This window comes from Gadus chalcogrammus, chromosome 5, assembly GCF_026213295.1.
Source record: "Gadus chalcogrammus isolate NIFS_2021 chromosome 5, NIFS_Gcha_1.0, whole genome shotgun sequence".
NCBI lineage: Eukaryota > Metazoa > Chordata > Actinopteri > Gadiformes > Gadidae > Gadus > Gadus chalcogrammus.
The window spans coordinates 16,374,978-16,398,648 of record NC_079416.1 but is presented as its reverse complement, the minus strand read 5'-3'; the positions used below and the strand labels follow the sequence as shown (position 1 = coordinate 16,398,648).

At 44.7% G+C, this 23,671-nt stretch overlaps 3 protein-coding genes across 4 annotated transcripts; all 3 read left to right on the top strand.

The window, feature by feature from the left end:
* The first annotated feature begins 363 nt into the window (after positions 1–363).
* On the top strand, positions 364–3,291 carry manea (mannosidase, endo-alpha). The gene is made up of 5 exons (XM_056591019.1): positions 364–713; positions 868–1,467; positions 1,592–1,701; positions 2,063–2,139; positions 2,225–3,291. The coding sequence occupies exons 2-5, from the start codon at positions 963–965 to the stop codon at positions 2,856–2,858; spliced, it is 1,326 nt and encodes a 441-aa protein (XP_056446994.1). The 5' UTR covers positions 364–713; positions 868–962; the 3' UTR covers positions 2,859–3,291.
* A 4,269-nt stretch (positions 3,292–7,560) lies between these two features.
* Positions 7,561–13,716, top strand: fut9a (fucosyltransferase 9a). The gene is made up of 2 exons (XM_056591020.1): positions 7,561–7,727; positions 9,383–13,716. Exon 2 carries the CDS (start codon positions 9,391–9,393, stop codon positions 10,471–10,473), a length of 1,083 nt encoding a protein of 360 aa, XP_056446995.1. The 5' UTR covers positions 7,561–7,727; positions 9,383–9,390; the 3' UTR covers positions 10,474–13,716.
* Positions 13,717–18,924: 5,208 nt separating this feature from the next.
* On the top strand, positions 18,925–23,360 carry fhl5 (four and a half LIM domains 5). 2 transcript variants are annotated; one of them, XM_056590404.1, is made up of 6 exons: positions 18,925–19,035; positions 19,401–19,581; positions 19,844–20,018; positions 20,898–21,067; positions 21,734–21,920; positions 22,340–23,360. In XM_056590404.1, exons 2-6 carry the CDS (start codon positions 19,420–19,422, stop codon positions 22,489–22,491), a joined length of 846 nt encoding a protein of 281 aa, XP_056446379.1. In that variant the 5' UTR covers positions 18,925–19,035; positions 19,401–19,419; the 3' UTR covers positions 22,492–23,360. The 2 variants fall into 2 exon arrangements, with proteins under 2 accessions (XP_056446379.1, XP_056446380.1); XM_056590405.1 differs by having other exon boundaries at positions 19,398–19,581; positions 22,340–22,587.
* The last annotated feature ends 311 nt before the right edge of the window (positions 23,361–23,671 follow it).

Here is a 23,671-nt window from a genome sequence, read left to right as displayed (position 1 = left end):
AAAATTAACTACGATTTTTAGAATCACCGATGTCTAACCGCATCTTTTGGGAACTATTGCTTCATATTACATCGTGAAATATGTTACTAGGCCATGGCAAGCGTAGAACTAGACAGTAAAGTCAATTTTCCTGGATTAATCACCCAATAATAAGGCCAGAGCTAAAGGTTATCCACAGATTAACAATTGTGTCGAATATCACATCTGTGTGAATTGCGACATACATTGAACTGTATTTTTATAATTTCTTTCAAAACAAGATCCGTTAGTTTATTGATAGTCGCGTTTGCTTGTATGCAATGCATCCTCCGGAACGAATGGGGGCGAGTAACATCTGGCTGTCGACTCACACAATAACACAGTGGACGTCGTTGACTGTTCGCTGTACACATGACCAAATCTCTATGTTATACGGATAGGCTATAAACTGCTTTTGACGAGTTGTTCATTCGTACACAAACCTCTTGGAGATCAGTATTCAATCGCAGATACCAGAAGTGAACGTTGCCCCCAGTCTGCTGCATCATATAAGAATAATTTATGAGTTCTTGCTTATAGTATGAAGATAAAGCATATGGAGGACACGGTATTCATGTGGCGAAAACATGCGCCATCCTATCCTGATTCTTCGTCGTATTCAAAATCCATGCAAACCATGTCCCAATGCTGATGTTAAACAAGTCTAAAGTCAATCGTTGAACACGTCATCCCAGGTAAATTTAATAAAACTTATCAAACTATTACGTTTTAAACCTATGCATTTTTCTTGTCTTGCTTTATGGACTTCGTTTAGTCAATAATGTCCACCCCGCCCATTGCCGCAACTGCTTTTGTACGCTGCTGATGTAGGCTAACGTTATCTTCCAGGTCCCGGCTCGGACAACATCCCGTTGGGGAGGTTCTGGCTCCCCCAGCTGATCCGTCTCAGGGATGGGGAGTGTATAGCTCCAAGCAAGTGAAGTATGGCAAGGTTGAGGCGCAGAACTTGTATCCTATCCCTAGGGCTGTTATTGCTAGTTGTCATTGTAACATTGGTTTTAAAGACCCATGCACCAACAGAAAATCCATTTGATCTGCCCGGTGCTCATGAACTATTCCCACACATCGACGGAGTTGAAAACAAGGCTGACTTGAAATCCGTGCAGAAAAAAAAGGATGACCCCCTAAAGGTGGAAAGGGATGCTCAACTGGAAGCAATACTGAAGAAGTTTTCTCCCCCCAACTACAACCTCCATGCCTTCTACTACATATGGTACGGAAACCCAAAGTTCGATGGTAAATACATCCACTGGGACCACCCTCAGATGCCCCACTGGGATTCCAAAGTGGCGCAGGCATATCCCCAAGGGAGGCACTCCCCACCAGAAGACATCGGGGCCAACTTCTACCCAGCTTTGGGGGCGTACAGTTCTCGGGACCCTTCGGTTCTAGAGGCCCACATGCAGCAACTACGGACCGCAGCAATTGGTAAGGCACACATCGGTGTGTTTTTGGCTCAAAATTCAGCAGGGGCAGTCTGTCCATGCCAATGTGATTGACAAAACGTGGGTACATCTTCTTACTGCATTTCCGTTGTGTTGTGTTTCCTCAGGTGTTATTGCTGTGTCATGGTACCCACCTGGAATGAAAGATGACAATGGGGAGCCTATAGACGATATAGTAGCTATGCTGATGGACGCGGCACATAAATACCATGTTAAGGTCTATACAATACCAACAGTTATACAATGTTGTCGTTTATCGTCTTTGAATGGCATTGTATTGTCATGAAATTAAGATATCGGTGAATGGTGAAACACAGTTTCATACTCTAAATTATTTACGATGAGTCAAAATATGCCCTTAAAGTTATCAAAATGTTAGGCTTCAAATATTAGAGAGCAAGGAAACTAGCTAAAGTTGAAATTGTCTTAAACGCCAATTCAACAGGATTTTAGATTATAATTGAAATGTTCCATATTGCCCGGCCCAACTATCCCATCACATTCAAACACAAAGCGAATGAAACAGATAACAACCATTTATCTTCATGTACCTTGCTTTTGATTTCGTTTAAACGCAGGTTGCATTCCACATCGAGCCATACAGAGACAGAGACGAGGCATCAATGCTTAAGAACATCAAGTACATCATCGACGTGTGAGTACATCAGCCATCCCACCTCAGTCTCACTCACATCTCTGCAATAGTTAGGTTGATGCTATGGTTTGCTTATCGCCTTTAGATACGGAGGCCACCCCGCCTTCTTCAGACACACGACGACCAGTGGCAAGGTGCTGCCGCTGTTCTACGTGTACGATTCGTACCTGCTGAACTCGGAGCAGTGGGCCAAGCTGCTGAAGCACACGGAGAGCGGCAGCGTGCGTGACACGCCCTACGACGCCGTCTTCCTGGCCCTGATGGTGGACGAGAAGCACAAGCGGGACATCCTCACGGCCGGCTTCGACGGACTCTACACCTACTTCGCCACCAACGGCTTCTCGTACGGCTCCACCCACCGCAACTGGGAGTCCATCGGTACCTTCTGCGAGGACAACAACCTGCTGTTTGTGCCCAGTGTGGGGCCCGGCTATGTGGACACCAGCGTGCGGCCATGGAACTTCCAGAACACGCGCAACCGCATCAACGGGAAGTACTACGAGAACGCCCTAAGCGCAGCGCTGCAGGCTAAGCCGCATTTCATCTCCATAACGTCGTTCAACGAGTGGCACGAGGGCACTCAAATCGAGATGGCCGTGCCCAGAGCCGGCCAGGCGCCGTACCTGGACTACCTGCCCAACCGGCCAGCCGTCTACCTGGAGATAACGCGCAAATGGGGCGCTATATTTGGGAGTGAGCGCCAGAGGTGGCAGGATTAGTCCTGCACTCTGAACGGCCTGCAGTGATTCATTAATGTTAAGGCTAAACAAAGAAAAATGAAAAATAAATGTAAATTAAATTGTAATATATAACTAGGGGGAACAGTTGTACAGAAATATCCAAAGGATTTTGATCGGTAATAAAAAAAATACGTGAACACGTTTTTGTACTATATAATGTTATAATGTTGTAATGAGGTACTAGCTTTATCAATCAATACGAAAACTGCGGTAAAATGAACATGATATTTGATTTGGCTATGCACTACTTCTATATAAAGGTGTCGCACCAGGGGGTGACGGGTGACTGAACGGCAGTCGGGTGTTTTACAACAATCACCTCTTGGAATGGACTATTCATGAAGAGGAAAAAATAAAAAGTCTCGATGACCCGCTGTCATTTATTCAGATCGTAATTCATAAAATCGGCCAACAACGTTTGGCTTTTTGATCATCAGTGTCCATCACATGTCAGCCTATGAAAAGGCGCGTGGCTGACGGCGAATCTCGGCATCCTCATCATCATGCTGCGATGCTACGCTATGCCTGCAGCAGGCTTGTCGGTAAACAGAGAAAGGTAGCGCATGGGCAGCCAGTAGGGAATTATTCCACATCAGAACCCTGAGCGTTCATGGCGTCCTCCTCACACACACACAAATTATGCATTTTCTCCCCAGGAGGGAGAGTAGCGGCATCCGGATGCTATTTTGCACCCTTTTGAAACGGGCAATTAAGAGCCTATATGTTTCTGCATTCGTTGGCAGAGGGTGAGACACGCTGATGGGTTTCTAAGGTATAGCTGTTTCTCGGCTTCAAGACGATGGATGGGCATATCCGAATCCATTATTGCAACATCGGCGACCGGCGCAGATGTTCATTTGATATGAATTCACCCAATGCGGAATATAACGTTGTCTTTGAACAAAACAAGGATCCAGAGGGGAAATGAAAAGAAAGGTCTATTTTGATTCACGCTTGTCGAGATGGTGAGTGCAATTTGACGCTTTTCCCAAACCCGCACTCCATGGCTGAGCATGGTACCTGCTTTTGCAGCCAAATCCTCTTCAGCTAATAATGCATCTCTGTGAAAATGCGGGAATAGATCCAGTTTCGTCGTTTTTTTAATGATTTAATTACCACTGCAATGATTGATTATTATTAACCAATCGAATCGAAATGTACAAGTTTATATTAAACGTTTCTTAATTTACTAGGTATTTATTGGGGACACCTTTCCGTCATTGCAATACGTTGTTGTACCGCTGCACACTTTAAATGACCGGATGCTATTAATTTTGATTTAAGGGCGATATTACTGTTAAAGACAAAAGCTGTTTTGTGTGTGTGCATAAACATCCAATACAGCCTATGTAAACTTGAATGCAATCGCGAGCCGGTGATTGCCACCAGTTGTTATCACCACTGTTACCTCTTAAAATGACCTTCAGTGTTCATTGGCCGAAAATTAATTCTCACCTTGGATAAGGTGCCCTTTGATAAACGTGCCTTTGGCCAAACGGGCATGGTGATGTTAAACGTGTACAATTGCAGTGTGATAGGCTAGTCAGCGCGGACCACAACAGAATAATGGAGCAGCACTGGGCCTTTACCCATTACAGGCATTGGTAGTTATTATGTTATTCTATTATCTGATGTTCCACAGACGCATTCTCGAGCACTCTCCAGAGTCCAGACACACACACACACACACACACACACACACACACACACACACACACACACACACACACACACACACACACACACACACACACACACACACACACACACACACACACACAAACTGGTATGTCCAACTGTTCAGCCGCTTCAGCCTATATTCAACCGTGTGCTGCTTTTTTATGCAGCATCACGTCCAAGTGCATTTCGAAAACCGGACATTTAAAGTATTTTGACCACTGTCAACCGCTTGATAGCTTATCTGGCCAAAATCTGAATGAATGAAATAGTGGATCACGTGTTTCTTAAAGCTCATCCCTATTTGCTGCCTGATAAGATACGATTAAGTATTTTGATCGCTCCAACGTGCATGGTTTAAGATGCTGTTTTCAGATTTGATTTCACGTTCATATGAACCTGTAACCTGTGAAGAAGCGACCAGGGACGGTTCAAACATAGGATTAATTGTAAAATCTACACAATTTCCAGGGATACGGTCCTGTCACATGATCAGAGTCCTACTATACCATTGCATCCACTTTTTGCTATAACGTTTCTGATATATTAGCATGACCTCCCAGACCAATTCGAAAATGCCTTTTAAAACCTCTCACTTTTGTTATTCCCACGGGGAAATTACTACAAGCAATCAAAGCAGAAAAACCTATAACACACATCAGCAGCAGCCGTCACTGTTGTTTATTAAAATGCATCATAGTTGCCATTTAGGGCACTCAACTCATCGTATCAAAGTCGCCCCATTTGAGATAAACAGTTGTGATTGGCTCGACAGGTGCAAGGTCTGCTGGAAATCGTTATGAACGGTAGGCAAGCCAGACGCATTATGCCAGAGTGAATTAAACATGAGCTCGCAAGTTCGCCTGGTTCCCAGGCTACTGATATATAGTTGACAATCAGGGGCGGGGTGGCCTTCGGGAGATTTCCCTGTCGGCCGGCCGGCCAGCGACGTCAGGTGGACCGGCCCACAATTGTTGTGAGCGGCCTGCGAGGTCAGATGGACAGGCCCACAGTTATTGTGAGCAAAATCAAAACACATTTAGTTGTTAAACGATAATCCAATAAATTGCGTAATTTAAAGGAATAAGAAGAGTAATGGCCCTACAGTCATAAACGGAAACAGTCAATAAAAATCGACACACACACGCTCACTCACACACACACACACACACACACACACACACACACACACACACACACACACACACACACACACACACACACACACACACACACACACACACACACACACACACACACACACACATGCACATATAGACTGAATCATTCTTTCACTATGTACATTTTGCATCATGCTCTTTAATGGAAATTGTACAAGGTACAATTCTTACCTTGCTAGTATGTATATGTTACCCTGGACCTGCTTGTATTAGATTAATTATATACATTTGTTATAGCTACATGTGTAGATGCCTCAACTATATCAACAGATATTATTGATAGGCCAATAACTTGAAAGCTTGCATTCGTGAGTATTCCCAGCAGCTGCCTCCCCTTGGCTTTCGGTGCGTGAATGTTTTTAAGGTTTTGTTTTAAAATGTCTTTGTAATGTAAAATAGTCCAGATATTGCAGTCCAGACGTTTATTAAGATAATACTGATAATATTTCCAATAACATGAATGTGTAAAAGTGTAAAAAGTCTATGAAAAATACATTGACATTACATTGCTTTAAGCCCAGTGCCAAACGGCAGAAACATTTAAAGAGGTGATCACATTATTCCAAACTGGGTTTGCATGTTGTACGTAATGTTGCAATATTACGGCTGTAAGATTTGCTTACTTTCCAAAGAAGACTTAATATGGAGGTATGGTTATAATTATATACTTACCTGACACATGAATACTGCGGGTGCGAACCTGCCAATTGGCCTTTTACCTACACTACAAATCAGATTTCAACCAACAAAACATTGTTCATTTGTAACTGTTACACAGAGTTGTTAGACTCATTCACACACAGAAAAAACAGAACAAATGTTCCTATATTATCGGTTGCCACTTGCCAGGTGTATAGGCAAAGATTAAATGGATATCCATTGCGCAACATAAACCGGACCATATTGGACAGCTGTTAATAAGGACAATTGGTGTTTGAAATAGGCCTCTGGTTTAATGGTTCAGCTTGAACACGTAGAAGGTCACAGGGCCCATAGTGCTCAATCTCTCCAGTGCACATAAATTGATCTTGTCTAGATTTCATTCTATGAAAATAACATGGCATCTTGGTGCACTCACACTAGGCCATCTGGCCGTGGCCGTTGGCCGTTTTCATACCTAACCGTGCTCAAATGACCCCATTGTTCTCTGTCCTGCACTCACACTAGGCCATCTGGCAGTGGCCGTTGGCCGTCGCAGCTGTGGCCTGGCCACGGTAGGCTCTTGTACATACGTCATCACGTCGTAAGTAACACGTCATCGCCAAGCGTCCGCTGCATGGACCATAATAAAGTCTGCCGCCAGTCAGAGTTTTAACAACAATGGACAACAACACAGAGAACACAGTTCGCACTTTGCTGAGTCTGTTGCTTATTTGGATATATGTTTACCGTTTAATGGGAAAGAAGGCTCGTCGCCTTTATTATATCCGTGGTCGTGGACTATACGTCATCCAGCTCAGGTTGCGTAGCCGTGCGTGTGCGCGTGCCGGCTCATTAGCATCTGTACCGTAGCGGCCCGTACCGTAGCAGCACACCTCTCCCAAGTGGCCAAATTAGCCTGGCCTGGCCAGACTGGCCACACTCACACTGGCAGATTTGAGCACGGTTAGGTGTGAAAACGGCCACGGCCAGATGGCCTAGTGTGAGTGCACCAGAGAGCTATTTGTGAATAATGGCTAAATTATTATCTTCCGGCTATCATATCAATTTGTGTGTTCTTTTCTCTCTTTTTTTGTAGGAGACATCACTGAGTATTCCCATATGCTCCAGATCAGGCAATCTTCGTTAGATGCCGCATCATTGTTCTTCAGTACCACAGCAAAGCATCTCCTCCGCTACCAGCTGTGGCCAAGAGCGCTATCATTTTCCCAAGAGCATTGAAAGAGAAAGGAGTGTGATCCCAGCGTTGTTCCGATGTAGAATTGTTTTCCCTCGGAGCCCTTGAGCATCCGGTCTCGCTTGGATTTCCTCACAAAGTCAAATCCACCAGGTCTGTAGTATAATTTGATGCATGAATCAAATGTCTTATTCGCTAAAGCTTTTGGCACAGATACAGAGCAGACTTTATTGATCCCGGATGAAATTGTTTTACACCTGCTCAGGTCTACCTGACACATCAGAGTAAATAGAATAGAATAAACAAAACTTGCAATGTAAACACAAAATTAAATACAGCTTGAATAGAAATGTTCTAATTATAGATGCAAAAATGCATTTGATCTAATCAAGCGCTGAATGTAATAGAATATGCATTTAAGATGCATATAAAAATAAATAAAATATTATGTGGGGGTTGCCTTAAACCTTGGACTCGCACTTTCACTCCTTTATTGTAAACATCATATTCATCTTTGGTTGGTCCTTCATCTACACGGTACATACCGTATTTTATCCCCAAGATCAATTATGTTCTGATCCCATCCATGTTCCAATCTCTTTGAAGAATATTGGACAATTGGTGTTGAAGGATGCGTGACAATAGAATCATTGAGGAGGAACCTCAGTTGAATACAACTGATTGAAGGAGCCTGATATGAACACGGATTCTCCTTCAGAGAATCCTTGTGGCCGATCTTCTTAACGTAAAAGTTAAGTCTAGTCCACTACATCAGTGCCAACACACATTTCGTGCTTGTTCTTGCATGTCGTTGCAGACAAAGCATACAGGGTTTTTCTCGGATGCTATGCTGGACCTAGCCAGTCCAAGAAGACCTGAGGCTCCCAGGTCCGGGGAAACCCTAGGGGGAGGAGGTTTGGATGCTCTCTCTTCCATGATCCCCACTTATCTCTCAGATGTTGGGGTTCATTCGATTCAGTGGTTCTATTGAAGTTTTTTCCTTTTTCTAGGTCGGTCTGTAGTCTGTAGCAGGAAAGTCTCCTGATGTGCCTGCTGTGCAACTTGTGGAAGCATAATATTCCCTATGAACCATCATCGAGGACAGCATAAGCCTCCAGTGCATAGCCGTCACTTTAGAGAAGGACCTTAACTAGTCTCAGCGTACCTCTCTGAGAACAGTTGTGATGGTCCAGAGACACTGATCTACGCCATGAGCAAAGTAGGTCATGGTGTCTAGGTTTCACCTGTTCTCCTCCCAAACATCATAGCCTAAGAAATACTCCACAAAACGACCAAAATAGGTAGGAGGATACTTATCCAATAGATTGACACCATGGGGGCCAAACCCTGTCTTGTAAAAGTTCTGCCTCATTAGTTTTCCACATGCCCATGCTAATGACACTCTTGGGAGCTATAGGTGGCTGGGAAACAATGGATATTTATATTGCTCACTGAGGTTAGTAATATAAATAAATCACCCTTAAAACCCCTCTCAAAAAGTGTGTTGTGATGCCAAGGGCTGATTCACAATCACAACACATGGAAAGTGTTGCAAGCTGTGTTCTTTGCGTGGACATTTATAAGGACGTATCGATCCTCATTATTGTTTGTATAATGGATGTATAATCAGATAATGATTTGGGGGAAAAGGGATATTTGAGATACAATTGGATTGCATGCCTTTCTCACGCTTGTATTGATCTGCATATTTTCGAGTTCATGAAGAGATTATCTCTTGGTGGACTCCTGTCATGTCAGCTTATCCTTTGTTCTGATCAGCATCCTCTCTGGGTATCTTTTCTTTGCAGGACAGAGTATGACATCTGCACCTTTCCATAGGATTCTACGACCCCTTTTGCTCGGCACATTTCTACTAGGATGCTTTGTGACTCTGTTTTTGATGTACTTTAAACCATCCACGAGCTGGCTTTCCGGTCCCGTAGAGTCCACAGCATCCACAGAGCACGGGAAGACCCTCTTCTCCACCAAGAGCGACAAGAACCTGACCATCGTTCTGGTCTGGCTCTGGCCCTTCGGACAGACGTATGACCTCACTGTGTGCAGCTCCCTGTTCAACATCGAGGGCTGCCTCATCACAGCGGACAGGAACCTCTACAACAAGTCCGATGGCGTGGTCGTTCACCACAGGGACATCTGCACGGACATGTCCAACCTGCCCCCCTTCCAGAGGCCATCCTTCCAGAAGTGGGTATGGATGAACCTGGAGTCCCCCTCTCACTCCTCCCAGATCCCGGGCATCGAGAACCTGTTCAACCTCACCCTCAACTACCGACAGGACGCTGACATTGAAGTGCCTTACGGATCCATCGTGGCGGTGGAGGGAGAGGAGGACTTTGTTCCACCGAGCAAAAGCAAGCTGATCTGTTGGATCGTGAGCAACTGGAACCCGGACCACGTGCGGGTTAAGTACTACAACGAGTTGTACAAACACATCGAGGTTCACGCATACGGGCAGGCCTTCGGAGAGTACATCGCCGACCAAGACTACTATCCCACCATCGCCAGCTGCAAGTTCTACTTGTCATTTGAGAACTCAATTCATAAGGACTACATCACTGAGAAACTCTACAACCCACTTTCCGTAGGCACAGTGCCAGTGGTTCTTGGCCCCGCGAGGCAGAACTATGAAAACTTTGTCCAGGGAGATGCATTCATCCACGTGGATGACTTCACTTCGCCTAAAGAGCTGGCAGACTACCTGCTACTTTTGGATAAGAACGAGGAGATGTATCTCAGGTACTTTGAATGGCGGCGGCACTTTAAAGTGAAGAAGGCCTATTTCTGGGCAGAGCACACATGCCTGGCTTGTGATTACCTGCGAAGGCATAAAGAATACAAGGCGGTGAACAACCTTGACAAATGGTACTGGGGTGGATAAGGCTTGCAAGGGGCTATGCAGTCCCATTTCCTTATGCTCTGTTCCCTAGGCCCTTCGTTCCATCTCCTGAGGGTCCTCACATTTAAGTGCAGTGACTCCTTTTATTTCTATTTGTGCTGTCGTCAAAATTGGACATTATTTCCACACTGTTTGTAGGCTTGCCTTTCTTTGCCTTTTTCTTGATTCTTATCTGCTTAATTTATGACTTTCATTAATTTTTTAATTGATCTCAAAACGCATGCGTTTTTTGTCATACTCTTTGATATCACATTTTGCATTTGATTTCAGAACATATTTGCTGCTATTTTGTGGCATGCTTAATTGCTGTTATTATTATCGTGCAGTGCTTGATTGGATGTATGTACTCGTACAATCTGGTTAATGTTTATGTGTAAAAATTACATGACACAAATTTCATTTCCATCATGTGGTGCATACTGGAACTCTTAATTAATCTGTGAGAGAACAGTGTTATATGAACATGTTAAAATATAGCATAACTATTTATTAAACGGAGGGCATGATAAGATAAGACCAGTCTTGTCCGTGATATTGACCCAGTCATTTATCAAGTCTTTACTGAGCCCCAACGTGGAAGTTTAGTTCAATTGTGTCATCACATGTGAAATGTACATATACATACTGTGTAATTTTGAATCTATCAAAACAGTTGTCTCTTCCATAGACTTTTTTTTATGCTGTTGACAGACTACATTTGCAATGTGAAATCCAGGGGACAGAGGAATAATCAAAGATCTATTTAAAACACCAGATGGGGACACAGTCATGTAGGTCCACATGTAGGTTTCCACATGGAGGGTGGGAGGGAAAAATCCCTCCACAAAAGTTAGGGAGTAGGGTCAAAAGTATATGTTGTGTTATGGATCAGCGGTGAGAACAAAGACAGGTCAAAGAGTACAAGTTAAACATCACAAATCAGGAATGTTTTGATTTTGCAGATCTTGGGGTTGCTTTGTTCAGCCTCTGTATCCTGATTGAAATGTTGTCATGTTTTTATTATGAGTTCAGATTGTGATGAGGGGACCAAGGGGGTGTGAACACAAAAAGGCTGTCGTATCATGCAGCTGAAAGGCATCACGATTGAATCGGGATGAATTTGTAGAAGATGTGGAAGGTAGAATACACTGTATTGATGGTATTTGACTATAATGGTAAAACATAATCGTCATGCTTTCAGAAGTTGTCGAACATTCCGGCCCCTTCTATCGCTGTGTATTCCTAATAATATTTCATGTTTTTTTTCTTGAAGTAAAGATCAGTGTCAGTGAATTAATGACGTCATTCTGTATTCCTGTTTGCATCCATGTTTACAGTCGGGCATGAGCGCCAACCAACCTGAGCTATCTTGAAGCTTGACAACACAGTATCATATTGTACACAGACACACACAACAAGGACCTTTTCAACCTTACCCAAAAGCATCTAGTCTGCTGAACAATGCAACAATGAGCAAGCAACTCTCTATGGCTGCAATATTCCTGCGAGAGCTGTCCGAAACCCTGTCATGAGTTCTTATGCAAGAAGAGCCACAATCAAAGGCTTCTCCGTTAAAGTAGTCAAACTTGTTTCAGGTTCATGTGGCAGAAAATGTAACCTTAGTTTGTGAAGATTTGTTATGGTCCAGAAGCATATATGTTAAGCAGATGGACCATTACTTGCTGAAAAACAAATGATACCGCATTGGTTGAATCTGGGAATTGTAAGGCCACATTAGAAAGGTAGAAATACTAACAAGAAGACTGTGGCCTTTTAAGGGAGAGCGAAAGAGAGAGAATGTCTCACCATATGGCCATGTGTGCTGGATGTACTACAGTGTGCATGTACATCATAGGGATATACATCCATAAGGATATAAATCAGTAGCTATATACAGTTCATGAATTAATGATGTGAAGAAGAACCTACATTTGCATTCGTTCTTTACATAATGTGCTTTAGATTTACATATCGACCAGTAGGTTATTCAACGGTTATGCAACGATCAATTGGATATACGAGTGATATCACCTTATATTGAATAAAGCATTTATGATATTGATACGGTTATATTTTCTTCCATAGGTTATTTTCATTTGTATCAGTAGTATTTTATCACTTTCCAAGGGACCATTAATGTAAATTAGGGGGTGACTTGAAATATTTTTCTTATGTATAATGGATGAGGTTCAGAGCTTAATAACGAATCCTGTATATAAGACATGTCTAAAGGAAAGTAGCCCACTAACATAGGTCATTTCTGTACATTTAGCAGACTTGGGAACCTCCTACGGTGTTTCCATTGTAAAAAAAATTGTTAACAAATTGTTAATAAACTATGTGTTGTATATATTTCTAGTCGTAAAATCTCTTTCTAACACACAGGTGGCTGAATGTCTTTTCAATCTCCCCGGCCATCATTTAAGGATCTGGTGCTTTGAGAGGTTGTAATATATGGCAAAAAGATAGAAAGGGGGGGGAATTAGTGCTACACAGACTAAGGTTTTTTGTTTTAGAGGTGGACATTCCTTCAAATTAGGCTATTTTACCGCAAAGGATTAGAGGCATTGGTTTTGGATTAGGTCACTATCCCTTTGCATGGCCTAACTGCAGTAGTCCTGCTGAAATGCAGCAAAAATATAGCACTTTTATCATCCGTGTGAACTGTGTGACTCATTCTTCTTGTGTCTCAGACGGAGCTATTCCTAAATTCAAAAGTTGTCCCTCCAGACATTGGCAATCCCAGAGTGTGTTATGATCATATTGTACAGTCCTTTAACATGTATGGAGTACAACGTTTATTGTTACTGTGATAACAGTGATTTAGCAAAGTAACAAGTTTGGTTTTCTCTTTCTAGTCTATTCTCTTCTGTTATTTTATTTTTGAAGACAAAGAAAGAAGTGGTGTCCTCTGGTCCTCTGATTACAGAGTATGCAAGTGTGTTTTGTTGCTAGATGGTCAGGGTCATATGATTGGTATACGATATTGGGTGTTATCGGTAGATTTGATGTTGTATGACCTGGCAGCTGTGCTGGTATAGCCTTAAAACACCTAATGTTTTATTTAACACAAAAAAACATCTTAAGCATTGCCCACATTTGTTGTCAGGTGACTGAATTAATGACTGAATTGATGAAGTACAATTCATTTTGCCGAATCATTGTATTTTGCCAAATGTTGTGTTTTAACTATAAATGTCTGATCGTGTCGAAGAAAAATAAATATATGATCAAATCTGCGAAGAAACTGAACAGAGTAACAGTTATTTTCCTTTCACATCATACTGAGGCGTCTGCTTCTATATCTGGCTTGTTGGTTGTTCCCCCTCTATTTCACACAACTCCAGAATAAATGATGTTAACAAAACACTGTTCGGAAAGAACATCCTCTCCACACAGTTTAATGAGGACCTATGCTCTGACGAGGACTCGGTCGTATCAGGCTTTGTTAGTAGATGTCATATACTGCTGTGTGTAATTAGGATTCCTTTTCATCAATGGAATGCACTAGTGGATGCACCGTTGGTGTCTGTCTCTCTGTCCTTCTGTCCGTCTCTTTGCCTGTAAAACGTTCTCGCTGTCTGTGTCAACCCTAACACACACAAGGCAACGCACAAATATGTAAACCGATGTTTTCCAGTAATCCTCTGATGACAAACCGGATTACTATTTACACTGCCGTTCAGCGTGCCATCACTAGCACTCAGGGCCTGGGTGCTGTAGGAAAAGGACAGACCCCCCCCCCCCCCCCACCCGCCATGGGTGGGGGGGGGGGATCCACTGAAAAAGGTGGCGGATCCATCAATGATCCCTGTCCTCCACACGGTTGTAGCTCTATCTGTCTTCTTTCTTTCGTTCTCCTTGCGTCGCTCCACTTGCAGCAGCTGTGGAGTGTATCCACAGTTGCTGCCCGCTGGATCCGTTGCCATTGCCCCAGTGCACTGAGGGGTATAAATAGTGAACCCCCCCCCCACCACCACCACCACCACCCCGTCCCCCCAAAGCCCTGGCTGCGATAAGTGATAGACGAGCGCCAGGCGAGTTTGTTTCGATGGATACGCCACCTCCGCCCGGGGGCTGTTGTTGGTTACCCTGTCCCCTCGCCAGCAGCCTGGCATTTGCAGTGGATCCCTCGTTGGCCGTGTTGGGTCGACCTGGGGGCCCACAGCACACCGGGGCCCTGACTAGGGATGTGTCGTTCCACATGCGCTGAGTGGAACGACAGGGTGTAAATAATACCCCGGTTTATCATCAGAGGATTACTACTAAAGTTCAGGTGACATATTTGTACTTCGTCCTGCGTGTTACGGGGACGGGGTGGGCTGGGGTTAGGAGAGGAGGAGGGCGGGGGGTATAGTGGGGTTAGAGAAAGACAGACAGACAGAGGGAAAGACAGATGGCAAGGCGGGATACTGCCCGCTACATCCCATGTTCTAACAAGCTCTAACAAGCGCTGCACAAAGGCCCAGAGAGACGGACAGACAGAGACAGGTCATCAAGTAATGCATTCCAAAGATGGAAAGGAATCTCGATTGCAGCATATACTATACCATCTGCTAACGATATATACTAATGGGATTATACAGAGACACAGCGTAACTCATTACTGATTTACTGGATGAGATACCGAACCGTATATATATCTACCACTGTATACAAAACCCGTTATTTTTTTGTCACTGCTTTTGTAATGTAGGGCTTTAAAAATAGCAAAATACAGCCCTTCAGCTAATTATTGCTGTTCGAATTCTATACCCCCTGAACCGTGGCAGACGGTTGACCAGCACACAAGATAAAATTCCCTGTCTGCCACTGCCACTTTTGGAAAGCATCCCAGAATGTGGGATCATTTCAGAGTAAGATGATGTATTTGTGCAGTGTGTGTATTAGTGTGTGTATTAGTGTGTGCATTTGTGTGTGCGTGTGTGTGTGTGTGTGTGTGTGTGTGTGTGTGTGTGTGTGTGTGTGTGTGTGTGTGTGTGTATGTGTGTGTGTGTGTGTGTGTGTGTGTGTGTGTGTGTGTGTGTGTGTGTGTGTGTGCGTGCGTGCGTGTGGTTGTGTGTGTGTGTGTGTGTGTGTGTGTGCGTGTTCATGTGTGTGTGTGTGTGTGTGTGTGTGTGTGTGTGTGTGTGTGTGTGTGTGTGTGTGTGTGTGTGTGTACCCTGGAGTGATTTAACAAAAAACTCAGGGGAAGTTAGAGAAAGTATCTGTGGTGTCAGAGCAGTCTCAGTCTTATAGCCGCGCACAACTATGTTTAAACACAAACCTTTCCCAACCTTTCTGTGGAGCTGCAGAGCTACTGCTTTCCAACCTTGTGTTAGCCCTACCTATATATACCTATAGATTGTTTTTGATGCTCGCGTGAGGAGGACGATGCGGCAGTGTAATGGAATTTCCCAGATGTTTGAATGTGTCACATCCTTCCTTCCTTCCTTCCTTGTGTGTGTATATCTGTGTGCACATCTTAACCAATTGTTTATTCCGTGCAATACACAGCAGCCTGGCCTCCTCAGCAAGTCAGCCCATGTCTGGCTCCATGACAAGGTCTGCCCCCCCCCCCACTGCGACTGGACTAGGACTATAGGGCTTTTAGCGGTGGTGGTGGTGGTGGTGCTGCTGCTGGTTGGCTATTATCTGGGCCCTTCCCAGCACATCCCTGAAGTGGTGTAAGGTTTTGCTAGATGACAGAGTTAGTGATTATGCCCCCCGCCCCCCTGTTTGGCTATCCTGTTCAGGTGTGAATGCTCGGCTAAGAGGGGCACTCCTCTCCACGGGACCGGGGGAGTGCAGAGTGCCTGTTCTGAGCTTTGGTTTGTGTCCTCTCATTAACCGCCAGGACCTTCACCTTCGCCGTCTCATCCCTCAATGGAGCCTACTTATCCTGTCATCGCCATGCCAACCAACCGTCAGCTCAATGGTGCGCGGGGGGCTTTTGTGCGTGCGACGGTCGACACATGTATAGGTCTGACCTTCCGATGGGTACCAGGCGATACCTCAGGCGGCTCTCGTCCCATGCTAGTCGCACATCCTTTTCTGCTCTTTTGTCCATGCATGTGATCTGGAGGAAGCAAAATGTTGACTGAGATGTCACTGTAAAGACTGGAGATGAATGGATGAATTAAATATAAGAGGTCACTCGAGTCCCGGTCAGAGAAAGGTCTATTTATCGGGCTTGACAGGCAGTGCAGGACGCCTGTTGGCAGCTGCCTACCGGTTGACCTCAGAGGATTATGCATGCAAAGGAATATGCAAGTCCAGCAGGCTTTTTTGTTACCCTGTAACACACAGGGCACAGTGTTGGCGGGTCATTTAACGATGAGACAACCACAGTCATTGACTCATTGAGTTCTATTATATGCAAACGATTAATGTAATTATATGGATATCATATTGTGTGTAGGAAGCAGTCAAAATCCATAAAGCCGTCAAACACACCCAAACACCCACACACACACACACACACACACACACACACACACACACACACACACAAACACACTTATTAGCAGATTCCTGTTTGAGGACTTACTTTGATGTGCATTTCTCTATCCACTACCGTACATGGCCAGTTCACGGGTCAGAGATAAACATGAATGTATTTTCAGTTGCCAAACAAGATCTTGTGGCCCTTCTTGGTATTGCACCTAGATATGTCCGCACTGACCGGAGCAATAAAGCTTAAGAGCTTTTGAATGTCCACTATCATATTTGACCTATTCGGGGGGTGGGGGGGGTATTTAAGTGGATGGCTTTAGTCTGTGATGTGCAGCTGTCGTGTAAGAGTCAGGCAGCGACACAATACAATACTTACATAATGCTCATCCTGGCATAATGCTCAAAATCCTTCCCTCTTGTTATTATTATTAGCATATCTACACAGACAGGTCCAGATACACACAGGATCTCTACCGCATTTAAACAATGAATGGCTGAAAAAGTATTGCCACCAACTGGCATCTCAGTCTATAGTAAGTCATATTACAAAAATTGATTGATACGGGTCCAAAACAATTATATGCACGATTGTGCTATGCATATGCGGTTGGAAAAATACCATATATGCTGACATACACGAGACCCTTCCTTAAATAACATGCGTCTTTACATGTTATTGCATCGCCAGAAGACATCAAGCGGCAGGGAGCCATGGGGTGTGCGATGAAGACGAGAAGAGCTAGAAGAGCCTTCCAATCATAGCTTCTTCCGGCTCTGTCTCTATGTGTGAATTTGTGTGCACGTCCATGCATGTGTGTGTTTGTGTGTGTGTGTGTGTTTGTGTGTGTGTGGGTGTATGCATGAAGGATTAGGACACTGGGATCCACGGCTGGTAATTTTGCTGGGCTATTTTTACGAATGTCAGCCTCCTGATTGTCTTGCAAGCCGATACGGCCGCGCTCCCTGAGATGCCGCTGGAATTAGTTGGCCCTGAGCCAGATCATGATCAAGATTTGCATTTGTAAGAAAATAAGTGGGGCAATGGACCATTCTTTGTACGGTGTAGTGTGTTTGTCTGTCGGTGTGTGTGTGTGTGTGTGTGTGTGTGTGTGTGTGTGTGTGTGTGTGTGTGTGTGTGTGTGTGTGTGTGTGTGTGTGTGTGTGTGTGTGTGTGTGTGTGTGTGTGTGTGTGTGTGTGTTTGTATGTGTGTGTGGGGATGGGGGGTGTCATACATACATATTCTTCTCGTTTTATTTGTCACCAGTAATATTGGCTGCTTAACATTTATTTCAACAGAAATATATTTCGCTCAAGACATGCCAAAAACAAAAATGTATCAACTTTGAAAGAGAAATCTTGCCCAGATTTTAAAACTTTTCAAGAACAAAATTGGCATAATTTCCTCCCACTCAATTATACCCTTTTCTTTTGTGGTCATTTCACTGACATCTGCAGAGCTAAAGAACATACTCATGTGAAAACATGAACGATGGTATTGTCATTGTGTCAAGCCCTTGAGTGGTGTGCCAACATAGTTGCATGCACTCTTTGATTCCTAATAAGCCACTGACATGGCTCTCCACCAGCCATCTTCATCCATCTGGTTGGTGTACGCATTGGCTCACAGTTGAGTCTTATCAAATTTGAATTTATTTTTAATAAACTTTAATGTCTAGTGACTAAATTACTTAATGTTGAGAATCAGCACGCTAATTAATATTTCCGATCATTATACATATTTTTGATTTGTGATGAGTAAAATCGTGATTGGATTTTAGCGATAAGGCAATCATGAATCACGATCAAGCTTTCTCTCAGAAATAAACCCACACACCCACCCAACATCCTGCCAGAACACTGATTCAATCAATACAAACGCAGTAGCGACCAGTCACTCCCCTAAAAGGTCCAGAATGGCTTGCATGCATGTCAAGTCTCCCCAGAGAGTCAAGGCTAATAAGAGGTAGAGTATTTATAGAGGATAACCCCGCCCATGAATTCATCCCCATAATCCTGCTGCCCTAGCCCCTCTCTCTTCCCCACCCCTGTGGCTGTGTCTGTCCCAGGGTCTCCAGCCGGTCACCCACCTCCTCCAGTCCTCTCATCCTTGACTGAACATCACCTAGGAGGTAAGAGCTCCTCCTTCCATTGCTCCATCAAAGCACCCCTCTGCAGTAATTCTCATGCTTTTAAAGAGAAGAGTGAGGAAAGACTGCATTGTGAACTTTTGACTGCTGTAACGTCAAAGCAGGTTCGGTGTGTGTGTGTGTGTGTGTGTGTGTGTGTGTGTGTGTGTGTGTGTGTGTGTGTGTGTGTGTGTGTGTGTGTGTGTGTGTGTGTGTGTGTGTGTGTGTGGCGGGGGATGAGGGTGGTAAAGGGAGGGGTGGAGATCGGGGGCGGGTGCTTGGATGCTGATTGCAGAGAAGGGGGGTGTGCTATTATAGGGCTTTTAACCGTTCCTGTGATTTTTCCTCACCGTTTTCGGAGCAAGCAGCTGAGAGAAAAGAGGCGACATGTCAGCCGCCGAGCGCTTTGACTGCCATTACTGCAAAGACTCCCTGCTGGGGAACAAGTATGTGACGAAGGAGGACACACAGTACTGCACTAAGTGCTATGAGAGCCTGTTCTCCAACTGCTGTGCCGAATGCACGGCGCCGATTGGATGCAACAGCAAAGTAAAGAGCTATGATTTCCATGCTTTCAGTGAACAGAAAAATAAATTGCCGAAGTGCTGAGTGCTGAAAAAGAGCTAAAGTACAGTTTTTTTGTCACCTGGTAGCCCCCAAGGTCATCATAGTGCACACCTTATCCCCTTACTCCATCCTTATCATCACCATCCGTACCATCCGAGGTCATGCTGAGATGTTGTCCAACAGCTTATCCATCTCTGCACCAACCACCGGTAAAACTGCACGATACCTGCTCTGACACTGACAGGACCTCTCCTACAAAGACCGCCACTGGCATGAGCAGTGCTTCAATTGTGCCAAGTGCAGCCGCTCTCTGGTGGACAAGGCCTTCGCTGCAAAGGACAACCAGCCACTGTGTACCGAATGCTACTCCCACGAGTACTCCTCCAAGTGCACCACCTGCAAGAAGACCATCATGCCAGGTATGGAGCGTGAGGGTGGTGAGATGCATGGTGATCATGGTGATAATGGTGGTGATGAGGATGAACAAGATAATGATGGAACGAGGATAATTGGGAAATGTGTTGTTGTCGGTGATGATGACGATATGTATGACGATGCTGAGAATGATGGCGATGATGAGGAGAAGACAAGAATGAGGAAGATGAGGATGAGGATGAAGATTATAATGAGGTTAAGAAGACGATGGAGGTGAGAAGATGAGGGCAATGAAGAGATGTAACAGGAAGACATTGAAGGCCGGATGTTGAAAACTTGCTCTATTCTAAACTGTAAACGTCCCTTTACAGAAGCAATAATAGCAGTTACATTGACAGAAGCCATGCAACCAAGCTACTCTTTCAGCCACCATGTTAACACATAATAAACTATACTCGTGTAAAGCAGCATAGTATAAAGCTTATCCAGCACTTTGACCTGAACGGTGCGTTTCTAGGACAAGGGAAGGGAATGTCCCCAGGGATCAATGAACTTAGTGCTTTTACGTCCTTCCTGGGTTTCCAAAACAGGTACTTCAAAGAATAATGAGGCAGACCTACGTCATCCTTTCATTCGTTCATCCAGCCACAGCTTGCACACACTTAGCACCATTATTCTCAGCACCTCGACAGCAGCGAGTGTGTGTGTGTGTGTGTGTGTGTGTGTGTGTGTGTGTGTGTGTGTGTGTGTGTGTGTGTGTGTGTGTGTGTGTGTGTGTGTGTGTGTGTGTGTGTGTGTGTGTGTGTGTGTGTGTGTGTCGGGGGGGGGGGGGGGGGGGGGGGGGTCTGTCTCTAAAGCGTGCCTTTCATCCAGGAGCCGCATGCTGACTAAAGCTTTCTTTTTTTCGTTTACTCGTCCGCCAGGTTCTCGCAAAATGGAGTACAAGGGGAGCAGCTGGCACGAGACCTGCTTCCAGTGCAACCGGTGCCGGCAGCCAATAGGAACCAAGTCCTTCATCCCCAAAGACACCGGTTACTTCTGTGTGCCCTGCTTTGAGAAGCAGTTTGCCTACCAGTGCTGCGCTTGTAAGAAAGTAAGAAAGGAAATCCGGCCCCGGCAGTTGTTTTTGTTTGTTTTTTCCCTTTTTTTTATCTTGTGTTTATAGTTGCAGACATTCCCTCATAGTCTGAGCTGAGTCCCAGACTGCGTAACAACATTTAAGATGTGGACAGAAGTGAATTGATGTGTCTTTTAGGTGTGGATTAGTGTAGCGTGCACGTGTGTGTGCGTGTGCGTGTGCGTGTGCGTGTGTGTGTGTGTGTGTGTGTCTGTGAGAGTGTGTGTACGTGTGCATGTGAGTGGGTGTGTGTGGATTTAGTTGCATGTGCACCATGTGCATTTATGCATGTGTGTTTATGAAGTGTTCTCGGCAAATCTGACTTTGTTTGTTAGTGTATGTTATGTGTGTGTGCGTGTTTTGTGTGTGTGTGTGTGTGTGTGTGTGTGTGTGTGTGTGTGTGTGTGTGTGTGTGTGTGTGTGTGTGTGTGTGTGTGTATTGTGCAAATGGTGTGCGGGCAAAGGTGGTTGGGTAACTTCATACACGCGTATATTCCTGCACACATTCACATCGTGAACGAGGTGGGCCGCAATGTGTTTGCGTTTGTGTAGTAGCGCAGGTAATTGTGCGTGTTTGTGGGTGCACCCATACCTCTGCGTGTGTATACAGTGTATGCCCTGTGTCTCCCTGCCCTCCTCCAGGCCATCACTGTAGGCGGGGTGACCTACCAGGAGAAGCCCTGGCACCGGGACTGTTTCCTGTGCATCGGCTGCAAGAAGCCCCTGTCTGGGAAGCGCTTCACCTCCCGGGAGAACTTCCCCTACTGCCTGGACTGCTTCAGCAACCTCTTCGCCAAGAAGTGTGTGGGCTGCACCAAGGCCATCACCAGTGAGTCACCAACACCTCCCCGGGAAACTCTTGTTATGTGGCGTTTTTTAATTGTGTGGAAATCTCTGACAAATATAAGCAAATCTCTGACAAATGTCACACAAACACACACACGAATGTGTGTGTGTGTGTGTGTGTGTGTGTGTGTGTGTGTGTGTGTGTGTGCGTGTGTGTGTGTGTGTGTGTGTGTGTGTGTGTGTGTGTGTGTTTGTTCATGTGCAAATCTGTGCATGTGTGTGTGTGTGTGTGTGTGTTTGTGTGTGTGTGTGCGTGTCTGAGTGTTTGCGTCTGTGTGTGTGTGTGTGTGTGTGTGTGTGTGTGTGTGTGTGTGTGTGTGTGTGTGTGTGTGTGTGTGTGTGTGTGTGTGTGTGTGTGTGTGTGTGTGTGTGTGCCTGCACACGCGTCTCCTCCTCCTGCAGGTCTGGCCGGGGCCAAGTACGTCTCCTTCGAGGAGCGCCAGTGGCACAGCGAGTGTTTCACGTGCACGCTGTGCTCCGTGTCTCTGGTGGGGCGGGGCTTCCACACCCAGCGAGACAACATCCTGTGCGCCGACTGCGGCAGGGAGAAGTGACCGCGTTGACAGGATGAGGAAAGAGGGTGGTGCGATCTTGATCAGATCACTTATCAGAATCAGAAACTGTTTTTCTTCTTAATCTCCTTCTGTGTTATCTGTCTCTTTTGCGTACTCTCCCCAAACTAGTCAAGCTCTCATTGCGATCGTTGAAGGAAAACACATTTGATTGTTAGGATAGGTCCCTTTCACAGTGGTGCACATGCCTACTCGTATGTCACAAGTAATTGGGAGAAAGCTTTTCAAAAGTGCAGAGAGAGAGAAGCTGATGTAGTCTTCCAGCCCGAGATGAAATAGAAACCCCTGGGTCTCGATACACAGCCACTTCATGGGTAATAGTGAGGTGCTCAAATTGATTTCTTCCTCCTCTTACGCTTGTAGCATAAACAAGCACACCCTTCATCCCCTTGCCTTGGGAAGGTCTGAAATGCGTTTCTCTTTATCGAAGCAATCTCTATTCAAGGCCGCACCGCATTTATTAGTTAGATAAAGGAGCCTATTTAGATTACCGCAGGAATTGAAATGGAGTTTTCTGTATGCCTCTGTCTTTTAATCAATAAAATGCACACAGTATGGTCACAGCTAATTGGCTTCAATATCGATATGAACATGTTTCTATTAGTATCCTATTTAGGAGTGATAGGAATGCTGTATTGGGCCCTATAGATTATTATTATAATACAGTGCAATGAGAAAAATGTTTTTCCTTTAGTTAGGGTTAGTTAAAAGGCATTGCCCCTGGCGGTTAAAGTTAATTTGCAGAACCACAATTAAGTGTATTAAATGTATCGGTACACAAGGGTTTGATGTTTTTCTCCCCAGACTGTTTTTATTTACCCTTTAGAAAATCAATTAAAAAGTGATTTAAAAAAGCAGACGTCTGCTGTGTGTTGTCTGGTGGTGTTTTATTACAAAACATAAAAATAGCTGTACAACATCTTCAAAACACATTTAGATTTGGACTCTGGACTTTTACCTTGTAAACAATCCATCTGCTGATAGCATCGAGGCTAACGCTAGCCCAGATGAATTGTGAATTGTCAAATCGGGAATTTGTGTGAACCCTTCAGCCAGAGTTTTTTTATATCCTTGTAAAGAAATGTGCCACACTCTTGGATGAGTTGTGCAACTGTCCTTGGAGGCTGGGCTTAGAGGCTCAAAACGCTGACCCACACACTTC